The sequence below is a fragment of the Malania oleifera genome, chromosome 2 (assembly GCF_029873635.1).
Source record: "Malania oleifera isolate guangnan ecotype guangnan chromosome 2, ASM2987363v1, whole genome shotgun sequence".
NCBI lineage: Eukaryota > Viridiplantae > Streptophyta > Magnoliopsida > Santalales > Ximeniaceae > Malania > Malania oleifera.
The window spans coordinates 150926783-150941019 of NC_080418.1; the positions used below are offsets into that span (position 1 = coordinate 150926783).

Sequence of the window (14237 nt, forward strand, 5' to 3'; positions counted from 1 at the left end):
TTGAAAAAATAAAAACCTCTCCCCTTTGGTCTACTTCAGTTCAACCTAGTGAAGACAAAATAGAAAAGAAAAACGAGTCCTGTTTTCCTCCTGAATTAGAGAGGAAGAGGAGAAAACAAATGAAAAAAAAACTACTTTAAAAGAATAAAATACAACAATTAAATACCATTAAAAAATTGGTTTGAATAAAATTGAATCTATACAGGGTATGATTGTGACTAAAGTTGAACATCATTTTTTCCTCATTGCCTCCTCTCGTCTTCTTCTCTATAAGTTCCTCTTCTCTCTTATTTCTCACAAACCTTGCAGGGTGTAAAAAACCGAAAAACAAATAAAATAGGCAAAAAAAAACTCCCAATCGGCAGCAGGGGCATCACTAACCAAAGGAAAAAAAATAAGCCTGAGATCAATGTTCAGCAACATTACTACCTACACTCAGATCTTGGAACCAAGGAGAGAGCATGCAACATGAGTCCAAAACTCCAAACTGAATGTCCCCACTGCACCAAATTGGAAAAATGAAAAGCAAAAGAAAATAAATGAAGGTTCCCATTCCTACCATGCATATTGAGATCCCAATAGATCACCAACAAAAACTCTGAAAAAATCCAAATTAACATGCCAATGACAACCTTCCATGCAGTAACAAGTCCACGGGTTTCGCATTGGACATAAATTTCACACAAATATAGCTGAGGAATGCAAAATTCAATGCTGCTTGCTGAGAAAATTTCACAATATGTAAATAATCATCTTAATTATCACACAGGATCTACATTGAAAAACTGTAAGAACATGGGTGACAAATATCAGATTATGAGAGACTTGAGATTACAAACAACATCGGATCTCCAAATTACCACAACCGAGGGACACCATGTACAACATAATATTCAACTATACTTCCAGGTTCTAACATTATCAGACTCCTGACTGGTTTTGACAGTGGCTTCCTTATACCGAGGGACACCTTTCATGCCCATGACTGTAAATTGAACTCTCAGCATTTCTTGACATGGGCTCTTCCACCCATCTTAGTTGTGGAAGTTTTGAGAATGAAAAAGCCAGTAGCAACCTCCAAATGAGTCCACCCTGCACATTAGCTGACCACATTATGCTGAACTTCTTAAGTCTGACTCACATCACTTCCTTCAAGATCCCTGACAAAGGTTCTGAGACATCCATTGATAATACGAGGTGCTGATCCATCACAGAATCGTTTTGCAAGATCAACAGCCTTCATGAATATACACAACTAACTAAAGTGAAAATCAGCAGCCTTCTCAAATAGCAAGATGCACAAATAAAGTGAACATGGTGGGGAAAGTACATACACACCAAAGGGAAGATTGTAAAACAAGGTAATCAAAAAAAAGGGAGAGAAAAAATATAACCTCATTAATGACAATCTGATGCCGTGTTTTTATCTCTGTTATTTCAGACATTGCCAAGTGGAGAATACAGAGCTCCAGAATCCTGCCGTTTGGCTCATTCTAAGGAAAAATAAATTAAGAATACATGAGATATTTATGGGTTAGTGAATAAATGGGATGCAATTATTTTTAGCCCACACTTAATAGCTTAAGCATTTAGGTGAATCAGTTCCTTGATGTGGTATCAAAGCCTTATTAACACAAAGGTTCAGAGTTTGAATCCTTGACATCGCCATTCTTGGATTATATTTCAGAACAAGGTAAAAGAATGGGCCTCTGATTTGTCCATGCTTTAAACCTAAAGGGCTTGCTCATGAGGGCGCAAGTTAGCTAACCTAAGCCCTCACTTAGCAACTTAAGCTTTTAGGTGAACTGATTCCTTGATAGTTATTGCCAACTCTATGATCTAATAAGTTCAGTAAGACCAAAGAAGTTCAGAAATCGAAGGGGCAAGTGAGGAGCTCTAAAGTTGGCTATGAAGTCAATTGCTAAAGCCTCCAATAAAAGTTAAAGGGATCATGCTTGAAATTAAAAAGAAAAGGCATCAATAACCATACATGATAATCAAACAATGTAAATATACCAAAAAAAATTTACAACTTTTTTTTTAAAAATTTTTTTCCTAGGTAAATGGTAGGTAGTGAAGGGGAATGGAAGTTCAAAGACTGCATAAATGTGGGCTCACCATTAGGTCATCCCAGTCCTCTTGACAACAACCAGTTTTATAGTTATAAATGGAACCCAATATTGTCATAATTCTGCTTCATTGAAACAAGTGAATTTAAATTGTTTCATGAAATCCTAAATGTGATTCTATTCATCCAAATGAAATGAAACTCATTTCAACTAATAATGAAAATAAAAATGGACTCAAAATGACACACCAAGGCTCTCTAATTTAACAGTAAGCAAAGATCACCCTCCCTTCTCGCCCACCCCACAAAAAAATGCAGTCAGTTGTCAGGAAACTTGCACTCCACCAGCGACTGTCCTTGCCAGACATTATTTTCTTCAATCACTTTTACATTTATGCACAACAATGAACATCAGAACAATTAATAATCAATTTCCGAAATTTCTGGTTCAGTTAAAATAGTTGCAGGATAAGTATCTGTACTTTCACATTCCCCCACATTACTTTCCTAGATGCTCTTTCTTGCACAACTTCTTTAACAACCAAGTGGACAATATGGACCAAGCCAAAAAAAGACACTATGGACTAGTACAGTTTTTGTTGAGTGTGTGATAATCAAGGGTATGTCAGTTGAGGGGATATTAGTTTTAATATAATTTAAAAACTAAAATTAGAGACTCAGGTATGTGCTCCTATGCCTCTTCTCGGAATCCCTCTCTCCCCACAGTTTCCAAGAGAAGTTTACATAATTCCTCAAGATTTTTAGCTACTTCTAATTTCCTAAATTTAAAACTGACAGCAAGAAAAGACATGTATAATCTATTAACTAAGCATTCAAGAGCCTAGAAATTTAACTAGAACTATTCATGAAACCTTCACATAGATTGATATCTTTCTCCTTGAACATATTTACTTCCTTTTCCCCACTCAAAGTCATCCACATGAATGTTGGCTGGATAAGAATGCACGTGCTTGTTATTAATGGCAGTGTCAAGGACTTAAAAAATAAAATTAAATCATGGTTAGGCTAAGTAAAACCCATAACGTCAGTTCATAATATGTGGATGACACTTTATGAACTTACAACCAGTATAATCTACCTCTGAACAACAGCACCAATGATTTATAACAAAGAGAATTGCGCTAGCAGAAACATATAAAGCAGGCAATTATGGAAAAAGTAGCAATCTGAGTTTCAGACCTTCCAATTCGATGGAACAACCTTGTCAATAACAAGCACATGACTATCCCACCTATCCACGACTGCAACCAAAAGGCTCCTCGTAAAACTGCAATGAAGCATACAAACAATTAGCTCTGGACAGGAGAGAATTGTGTGATGTGCCTGCATGTGAGACTTGTTACTTCTTAGTTCCTAGTTCTTACTATTACAATTATAATTATCCACTAAGCACGTTTATACTTTACCGCAAAATTAGTTTGCTATATACCAACTTTGGCGGGGCTGAAAGAACTGCAGTCTCTGAAATTAAAAACAGCACAAAATGTATCCATGTCACTAAAAAGAAAAGACGCAAAGGGAAAACAAAAATTGAGCAGGCATAAAAAGCATTGAAGTCAGCTCAAGACAGCAGTAGCATAACAATAACAGGTTTGATTAAGCTTTATTAAAAAATTGATACATATTTTCATGAATATCCCACATGAAGTGATAGTAAGCTCAATACAAAGTTCACCAACCACATCAAAGCACAACGCCTTCCATTGCCAAACCCGTTGCTCAACCCCTCATTGATTAAAGCTTACACTACTCCAGTTCAAGTAAAATCAAGTTCACATAGCATGATCCTTATGTTCACACTGGAAGATGTACTTATGGAAGTATGGATTTGTCCTAGTACAACAATTTTCTAAAAATGACAAGTGACAACCTAGATCACTCTGTCTGTTCCCACTATCGCCGCTCAGAGCAAATTCGTCCACAATCCACACTTTTACTTTTCCGAATTCACAGATTGACATACCAAACTCGCAACTTTGTTCAAAATACCAAGTTTTTTTTTTTTTTTTTTTAATACTCGTACAGATTTCCAACTTATCGGGATACCAGATATTAATCTAAAACATCTGTGAAGAAGAATAAGAAGAAGCCATGGCTGCAGCTAAGGAGAGATATTGTCAAGAAGAAGAAGAAGCAACCATCAAGTCAGCAACAAGCTGTAGCTACTGACAAAATTTCCATTTTTCTAGTCTTTCGCTCCATCGTGTTAAAGGATTTAAAAGGAAAAAAAAACCTCTCTCCATGTAAATGAGTGTTTATATACATGGTTGGACCCAAAACCCAATAGACTTAAGCTTTTGGGTCAAATTGGTGTTCACTCATGTGTATCAAGCTCACCATGGACTCCTTCAGTGCTAACAAGAAATATTAGAGCCAACGGTTTGTAACTCTGGGTGAGCAACATCGTAAAAGTCAAGATGCGAAGCCAATTCTCCTGACGTGCTAACAGTTGGAGGACCAAGTGTGTGACCAAGGCCAATAAGGATCATCTTGGCTTGAAAGATGGCTCCGAATAGGGTCAATACGTGAGATGTAGGATTGATTTGGAGGCACCTAGAATGCAATCTGAGCCACGTAAGACGCAGTGGAAAGGCCCACTTGAGCAACTGTTGGAGAATTGGGCATTTCCACACCTTTATTTTGTTTCATATTCCTATACGCCTCTGCTGTTCATTCCTATTAACATTACACCCTCAACATAGATTATAGTCGGAAGATAAAACGTATCTACTATATGTATTAAATAACCCCCGTATATAATTGATTATATTTAAGTAACAATCACGGTAATTATATATTTGACGTGCCATTGATGTTATCAAGACGCTGCTCCTCTAATATTTTTTTTTTTTATATTATATTTGCACTCTTGCTCCATTCTATGATATTTTGGTGACAACAATGTAAAATGAATTGGATAACTATGTGATGTAGAACAAGATGCAAGACTTTGGGAAGATTTGTGTTGGAGACTACTTAAGAAGAATTATATCGAGAATTGTTGGGTTTAATTAGTAGTTTACTATGTGTTTAGTTTAATTAGTATAGTATTGGGTGTATTTTTGGGGCTTGTTTGTAGTAGTTGTGTATTTTAGGGCTATGCTTGTAATGTAATGTAGTTTCAAGGGTTTATGTGTAATTTTCATATGAAGAGGCTTTCTTGTAAATAGTGTGTGAAAGCCATGTTGTAGCAGTTCTTGATGAATTTGAATTGAAGTGAACGTGAGTTTTCCCCCTGATATTTCCTCTCTCCTCCCTTCTCCTTCCTTTCTTCAAATTTCTCCATGGCTGCAGAACCTCAATGCTGCCCCTGGCATCACTATGCCTTGCCACACCATAAAAGATTATCAACCAAGCAGGACCTTAGCCGCGGCTCCAGTTTTTCAACCTAGATCATCCACAGTGCTCTAAGTTGTTTTGGAAACCCAAGACAACAAGCCAGTCATTGGTCTACTACTCTACCGACTTCATTCCACAATGGGAGTGAGTCTCATCAATACTCTAACCCTAAGTTTAGGAAAGGTCTTGGATTTGGATTTGAGTAGAGTTGTTGTAATAAAAAATTGTATTGAATTTTTCCAATTCCACCCAAATCCAAATCCAAGGCGTTCATGCTCCCAAGCGCAGGATAAAGGCTCTGTATATCCCATAGGAGCTACAAGGTTTTCACTATGAAATATCGACACTGCTGAGTTTCCTTTGACATTGATGAACTCTCAAACTTTTGACTCAGGATTCAGGAGTCATTAACATTAACAATGAAATATCAGGCAACTAAGTTTCCTTCAACATTGATGAACCCTAAAGCATTTGGCTCAGGAGTCAGAAGTCAGGAGTCTTAATGCAGCATGATTCCATTGAGGAAGCTACACACTTTGTCAATGCAAGGTGGAAAAATGCAAAGAAAAACACAAACCACACAAAACATTTCAAGCCAATATTACTTCAAACATAGATGGCAATGGTACACAGAATGTTAATGCCCCATGCAAGCCCACTAGCCCATGAGCTTTTGGGCTGGTTAACTAGTTCAAAATGCTTAAACCAAGTTCATTATTTATAGACTTCCTCACACTCATAAGCCACACAAATATCCCCTCCACAGCCCATGTGGGACTGAGATTGGAGTATCCATTACCTAGTCTCAACTCTCAACCGAGGGGTACATGTATCCACTCTACTCAACTATCCAACTCCCCATAGGCTAACACACCTCCATGCCACGTCTAGTGCCCCACATGTATAACAAGAGTATCGCTCAGCTGCTCTAGTACCATCTGTAATGTCCTAAACCAAGCCACTAGCCCAAGAACTTTTGGGCTGTCAACTAGTCCAATATGCTTAATTTAAGTAACTTAGTAGTAGGCCGTAGGCTTTCCCAAGCTCTTTTTTTTTTTTTCTTTTGCTGGGCGGCTTTCCCAAGCTTGTTAGCCACATAGATATTCCATCCATAACTGATGAACTTGTACTTTAAATTTTTATTATAGCATTAAAATTTTAAAGTATTCACTTCCACATGCTATCATACCATCAATTTAACTATAATACTTCATGAAATAAAATATCATAACAACAACAACAACAACAAGACTTCAGTCTACTAGGTGGAGTCGGCTACATGAATCATATTTCGCCAATTCACCCAATCGAGAGTTTTTTCCTTTATTAGATTAAGGGCTATTAAATCCTTCCTCACTACCTCATTCCAAGTTATTTTAAGCCTACTTCTACCTCTTTTCATGCCAGAAACAATAACAAACTCACTCCTCCTCATAGGTGTTCTACTAGGCCTATTTTTCAAATATTCAAATCATACATGCCGCCCCTCCCTTATCTTGTCTTCGACCGATGCCATGCCTAAATTATTGTGTATATGCTCATTTTTTATTTTATCTTTTAATGTAATACCACTCATCCACCTTAACATTCGCATTTCAACAATTTTTACTTTTTGTACATGTTGTTTCCTAACATTCTAAACCATAAAGCATAACCGGCCTTATAGCCGTCTCATAAAACTTTCCTTTTAATTTTAAAGGTATTCTACGATCACATAACACACCTAACGCACTCCTCCATTTTAAAACATCATCATTACAAAAATTTCAAAATAAGTAGATGCATCTCAAAATTTTTCAGTATTGAAAAATTAAAACATCTACATGCGGACTAGGACTATAAATTGTTTTCTCTCTTCTTCTATTTCTTCTCTCTTTATTTCTCTCTCTCTCTCCCTCTCTCTCGAGTGCGCACGCACACGCACACACATACACATGTATATTTACTACTTACTAGCACACACACATTATACATTGAACTAATGCAATTCATGTGTAATATTTTTTGAATCTATTTTTTATAAAATAATTAGCTATTTTATTTCTTTTTAAATTTCATTTCTATATCTCTATGTTTATTCTCTAAAAATTAAATTTCTTTTCTATATCTCTATGTTTATTCTCTAGTCTAATCCATTATGAATTATTGTAAGTATTGGGCAGTAATAATAAAAATTTTATTGAAATTTAGAATTTTTATGAGAATATTTTAAAACGTTAAAAAGTAGACACTAGACGAGCAATAGGTAATAATGAGTTAGTTATATGTAGTTATGAGACACATGATGTTTTCCTATATTGTCCTTAGTTTTATTATTCAACTAATATTTATATAAAGATTCTTGAGGTACGTAAAGTCAACACTGAAACCAAAAAAAAAACCTTTTATATGTGTATAGATAAATAAAAGACATTAATAGACTCTCTGCTCTGGGCAAAAATGCTGCATGGGACTTGGAGTAGCAGAACAAATAAGGAGTCAGAAAACCAGGGAGGGGCTCACAGATTTGACCGCATTTCTAAATTTCTGACAATGATTAAACTATGACAAAATTTTCAGATATTTGAGTTTAACTCCCATTGATGCAGGACCAAAGTCCAATCAAAGTGGACACCAAAATGAAAAAATGTATGTTGTGTATAGATATATATAAAAGACATTAATGGAGATTCTTTACTCTGAAATGTTGAATGGGACTTGGGAGTAGCAGAATAAATAAATAAATAAAAAGTCAAAAAACTAGAAAGGAATTCAGGGATTTGACCCCATTTCTAAATTTCCTAAACTTATTAAAATACCACAGAGCTTTTCTAATTATTCGAGTTTAACCCCCATTGATTCAAGACCGAAGTTTAATAATTTCAATTCACAATTCCAAGATAAGGCTGCATACTTTAGACCTATTGTGGTCCACCCCTTCACCAGACCCTGCATACGCAGGAGCTTTTGTGCACCGGGCTGCCCTTTTAATTCCAGTTTTCCAGTAGGGCTAAACTAATACACAAGGGCCTATTCATAGGTTTGCAATGCTTGGAAGATAAACAAACTGATTTAAGAAACTTAAATAACAAAAACATTAGTTTCTAAATTATAATATCCTAGAATCTTGCTTCCAAAACAAAAATGTTATAGAATCTTGTAGATTCGACCTCAATAAAATTACCCTAAATAAAACAAACGAAAATATAATAAAAATTAAGAAATTAAAATAGATCTTGTTTGCACTGCATCACCCATTTTCAAAGTGGAGGCAACTTTGAAAATCCACAACTTAGCATGCATATGTACCTGTTGATCAATTTGCAGTGCAAACACCTACAAAATGTGGAGTATGGGAGTGATTGGTGAGATTGGGTGTGATACTGGAATCGTTATGCCTACCCTTGTCAAGGTGTAGGAAAGTTGTTCTATTGGATAAGGGATACCCTGTGATATAGGGGATCAAAATCATAGAATTTGTAGAAATCACAAAAACATGGAGAAGTAAGGGAGGAGAACCAACTCATATTAGAGAAGGCAGAGACAAGGTAAACAGAGTAAGGTTAGAGAGAGAGATAAAGTCACACTAAGGCTGATTGTATTAGCACTGGGCTATTTGAAATGTTGAGTTGAAGGTATGTACACTATTAACATTACAAGTTTTTATACCCATCCCCAAGTATTTAGAAACAAGTCCCAATATTTGCCCTAAATCTAGCTAATCTCAATTGCCATATGCTTCAAAGTATCTCTTAATATAAATAGAACCCTCCTTTTATAATTTTGACATTTATTATTGTTGACTTTACTCATCTTCCTTTTCTGAGATTAGCTCTTTTGGGTATGTGCTTCATAGTTAACTCCTTCCCTTTGATTGTAGTCAAGTCTGTTGCAATTTTGGTTCTCTTGACATCAGCGAGGTATCTATTTGTGAATCCTCAAAAGTCATGTGGGCAATATGTGTCATGGTGTGGGTTAGTGGCCGAGCTTTCAATTACTCACCCAGGCTCTGTTTTGAGTTGCTTCAACCCTAGACCCATATTGTCATTGCCTTTCCAATGATGATGGCAGAGGTAGAGTTGTTCCTCCACTTGTCCCCCCTTGTTCTTATGCTCCTACTACCTAGATTCCTGTTAAGGTTTCAATTTTCTTTTGAGCTTCTTTGGCCTCCCATGGCTAGTTAGTCAATGATGCTTTTCTATTTTGGATTTTCAGGGGACTACTTTGTTTCTTGGGCAATGAATGGCTTGCTTCGCCTAGGCAAAAGTGCATATCTAGGGTATGGTTGAGTCTTTGGTCTATGCTCGTCCTCCTATAAGTAATCAATTATGGCCTCCCAAATGCCACGTGGCTGATTGGTAGGGCCTTTGCATCATCTTTCAAGGAAGTGCACAAAGACTGTACAAAGAGTACCGATTGAATTTTTCAAAACCCAATGGGGGCTGCATGGATCCGCCCCTAGAAATTGCAGTATAACAAAAATGAAAGAACCTAGAAACATGGAACAACGGGGCTTCATCAATAAAATGTGTACTTCTGAAATAACCAAGTGTTTCCAACTAAATGAATGAATAAAGGGGACTCAAAAACCACCTCAGTAAACCTAAGAGATTTTCTTTCATTGTTTTTTTAAAGGCATTACAATTTTAATCAAAGAAGATGAAACAATAAATCTTAAAAACATTTAATTAAAGCTAATCAAAGGAATAGAAGAATATGGTGTGTGTGTGTGTGTGTGTGTGTGCATGGGTGCATGCAAGAGGGAGAGAGACGAAGTATGCTTCTTTTGAAAAGCTAAGAAGCCGTTTGGTATCACTGTCAAAAATATTGAAGATGAAAAACTAGAAACAAAAACTCAAAACAAGAAAAGAAACTAAAAACTGAAAATCAACAAATTGTTTAGTTCATATTTTTAAACCAAAAAATTAAAATTTTGATTGAATAAATGCTCATCTTTGTCTTTGATCAAATAAAAATTAAAAATATGATTAAAATAAAAAGTACAAATTTAAAAAATATATGTTATAAATAAAAATTATTATAATTATTTTACTTAATTATTATTTTCAAAATTATCTTTACAAGAGCAATCTTATTGTGCGTGACAGTTGAAAAAAAAAAACACTTCTTAGATGCCTTCTATTAATTTTTTTAAAAAAATTATAAATTTAATGGATATTTTTGTTTGAATTATATTTTAGATTCACATGGTCATTTTATTTTACTTTATATTAAAAATTATACATAAAACAAATGATTTAAGACACAAAAATTAATTCTAGATATTAAAGTATCCTTGCAACAAGTTGATGAAACAACTAAAAACCATAAAAACAACAACAAGAACAAAAAACTAGTAACAACATGAACCAACACATTTTCATAATTTGTTTCTTCAATACAAAACAAATATAGAAAACAAAAACAAAAAACAAAAATCAATGATGATATCAAACAAACCCTAAATTTAAAACTTTGAAATTGAGAAACTCCATTGTTGGTAAGGTTAACAAGATAACATATCATTATCATGGTCTATTTTGACTTTTTATTAGCTGCTAATGGCATTGAAGGCGAGTGGTATTGAATTTATACTTGCTAAGATTGTTGCACTTCAAGGTAGTTATGTTTACCATATAGATTTCACTATCACTTTAGACAACAAAAATAGAAATGGAATTCTATTTCAAACTTTTGTAACAGTGGATGGACATTACATTTCTCTGGTGGATCTCTCCTACATTTCAGTGGGGATGCTAGTTGACAGTTTTATAAGCCTTACTAAAAGCTCACTTTCTCTCTCTCAATGAAAATAATGATAGCATGGTAGTGTCTTAGCAACATGCGCACCAAGATCAGTGGCCATGAGAAAACTAACAAAGTCCTGATGACTCTGTGAGTGGTAACTAACTGATACAATTAACACCAATTTGTTTCTCAAATAGGATCAACCAAGGGTCATTTCAAGTGGGTGGCAAAAAAAATTATTATTAAAATCATGAAAAGAACCTGTCTCAAGGAGCATCATGCCTATTTCTTCTTGACTTGGACAATATAATGATCAATATAACACCTATTGTATTTTGCTACAAACAAAATTCATGAATCATTTAATGGAACTCTACTATAAATCAGTCTAAAAGCAATCAACAGTGATAAAATAGTAAAATGCCATTTGTTTCTAACCAATAACCTTTTTCAAAATATAAGCATGAGTATGAGCAAGAAACAAGTTTAAGTCCTAATCATTAATTAATTTCTCACCAATTGCGGATTCCTTGTCACAATCATGCAAAAGCTTGTCGGCTTCCTCAGTTGTATCAACGGTGATGGGGGGTCCTCCAAAACTCATGTGATTGTAGTCCAATAATGACATTTTGTTGAATTCATATCCAGGCTCTGAAATGCATAGATTTGAGAAAACTAACATAAAGAAACCATCCACCTCCATTTGCAGCCCAAAATCAGTATTTAACATGAAGTTACATTTTAGGCAAGGTTGGAGAAAAACCCAAACATCACATTTTATGTTAAGTCTTAATTTTGGTGAAGAAAGCCATATCAAGCCATTAAAGCTTGATCGAGGTTTTTCTTTTTATTGATCCCAAGTGCTAAGAACTCCAAGTAAATATTATCCTACGTTTGGGAGCATGGAATTCAAAGCTTCATTTAGATTTGTGTGGATTTGAATAAAATGTAGCGCAAATTTATACTGAGTTTCTTCCAAATCCACATAAATCCAAATCCAAACCTCGAAACCCATGGTCCCAAACACTACCTTAAGAATTTTGAATTTTGAATCTTTCACATCTTCTTTCATAACCTTGTGAGACTGAACCTAATTTTTTTGGATAAGGAGTAGTAGTCAATGTTATTTGGTGATCAAACATGAAATCTTTTAATGATCAAAATTTCGTGTTGGCAACATCCAGATTCCTTATATTTAAGCAATATGTCTAACTTTAGTACATCCAACACAAGCAAAAATTATTTTCAAAAAAAAAAATTAGAAACGATTATAAGTGAATAGGGTGCATATAAATAGAGGGGAAATTTTAAATTTAAAAAAAAAAATGGAAAAAAAAAAAAAGAGAAAAAGAAAAAAGAGTATAACCTCTTCTGGCATTCAAGCGTCTCTCAAACAACCGAACTGGGTCAGTCCCTTCTAAACACGCAGCGTATGTCGTTATCCTGTCGCGGGTAATACGCCAAATTTCAAAAGATTAAAGTATAAAAAGAAGCATTCAAAACTATTAAACAAAAGAGAGGGGGGGGGGGGGAGGAGGGAGTGACTCACAAAGCAAGCTCTCTGGCGGCTCTGGGGCTACAGAACCTCCCGGTTTTATCAATCTTGGACAACGTAAGTCTCGGACGCGAAGGTGATGATGGCGCAAGAGAAGAATCCGCCGTTGAATCTAGAGCTGCCTCCTCGTGGGCAAGAGACGAACTACGAGGAGAGCTCCGAGAGCCCGCCTGTGTGAACAATTTGGGAGAAAACTTGAGGAATTGGCGAAGTTGAGAAGGCGCAGGAGAAGAAGAAGTGCAAGGGTTGAGAAGGGGTATTGAGGAGAATGTGGAGCTGAGAAGGGCAGCTCCCCCCATGTCTATCCTTGGGTTATCTTCTTCTGCGCTCGGCGAAGGTCTGAAACTGGAGGAGCCTGGAGGAGCAGCGCAGTGGGCAGTGGCAGAGGGGGAGGTAAACCGATAACAATTAACAAATGAGAAATTGGTGACAGTGAGTTTGTTCTATTGGTCCTTTGGACCGAGAGGTGGCCCAGCCGAGACTGCAGGGCCCATTTATTATGGCCCAAAATTATATAACGATACCGTGTGTAGTTCCTAATATTAATACTCAATGGACTAAAATGTAACGTGAGAGGTGAGAGGTGAGAGGTGAGAGGTGAGAGAAGTTTATTCTATAGTTCGAATCTAGTGTAGGCAACCCAAAAGAGTGAATTTTGATTCTCCAAATTTGACATATGACATTCTTATGTTAATTTATTTATCTAAAGAGATTTAAGATAAGAGTTTGGTTCGTTAGTATTTGAAAACTTTCTTCTATTTTAATGTTTCCGTGATTGGGGGTTAGTGTCTAAAATTTATAATTTGTAACCATAGAGTAGACTTATATTTTACGTGTAATGGGTACGAATATGTATAATTTCTATTGTAATAGAACTTTCAATCATTTACACACATTATACAACTAGTCAATTGTCAAACAAGCCACAACACCTCTCTCTCTCTCTCTCTCTCTCTCTCTCTCTCTCTCTCTCTCTCTCTCTCTCTCTCTCTCTCATATTTTTTCTCAATCTTTGTCCTATTCTTCTCTATCTACTTCATCCCTTTCTCAATTCAAGTTTATATCTCCTTCTCTTTCTTCATCCTTCCTACAAACTTCTATGAATTCTATAAAAATTGTTTTACTATCTCTATTTTACTATCATTTTTCCAATACTTTTAACAAAAATTATCATAATGAATTCATTTTATCCATGTTCACTATCTTTATAAACAATAACTAATGTCTACAACAAATGATATTTGTAGGTGTTTTGACTGAACAAATTCACATAATAAAAAACATTGTACACCACGCAATCCCCCCCCCCCTCCCCACACACCACCACACAACACAAACATGTTAACTCTACTCACCCTCCTAATTTGAACTATATTTCTTTACTCATGCTTCCTTACGATATAAATCCATATTATAAATATTCCAAAATTTATATTTTTTTTCAAAAACTCAAGATGATTATAGAAAAATATCGTATTAAGCCACACAATTCACCTTCCCATCCTCTTTTGCAAAAACCAGAACTCA

General features: G+C 35.4%; 1 protein-coding gene across 3 annotated transcripts; it reads right to left on the reverse strand.

Annotated features, from left to right (window-relative positions):
* Window positions 1-691: 691 nt before the first annotated feature.
* LOC131149277 (uncharacterized) lies at window positions 692-13132 on the reverse strand. 3 transcript variants are annotated; one of them, XM_058099588.1, is made up of 7 exons: window positions 12705-13132; window positions 12522-12598; window positions 11672-11806; window positions 3496-3550; window positions 3269-3356; window positions 1395-1493; window positions 692-1237 (listed from the first exon to the last, which is right to left on the reverse strand). In XM_058099588.1, exons 1-7 carry the CDS (start codon window positions 13007-13009, stop codon window positions 1127-1129), a joined length of 870 nt encoding a protein of 289 aa, XP_057955571.1. In that variant the 5' UTR covers window positions 13010-13132; the 3' UTR covers window positions 692-1126. The 3 variants fall into 3 exon arrangements, with proteins under 3 accessions (XP_057955571.1, XP_057955572.1, XP_057955573.1); XM_058099589.1 differs by having other exon boundaries at window positions 692-1200; window positions 12705-13129; XM_058099590.1 differs by having other exon boundaries at window positions 692-1259; window positions 12705-13129.
* Between the last annotated feature and the right edge of the window lie 1105 nt (window positions 13133-14237).

What these genes read in the sequence shown, in the direction of transcription:
- LOC131149277 (XM_058099588.1), bottom strand. Translation starts at nt 13,009, where the DNA reads ATGGGGGGAGCTGCCCTTCTCAGCTCCACATTCTCCTCAATACCCCTT. An exon ending in ACGCTTGAATGCCAGAAGAG is followed by an intron (nt 11,807 to 12,521) that starts GTTATACTCTTT and finishes TATGCATTTCAG; the next exon opens with AGCCTGGATATGAATTCAAC. An exon ending in ATCAGATTGTCATTAATGAG is followed by an intron (nt 1,238 to 1,394) that starts GTTATATTTTTT and finishes ATATTCATGAAG; the next exon opens with GCTGTTGATCTTGCAAAACG.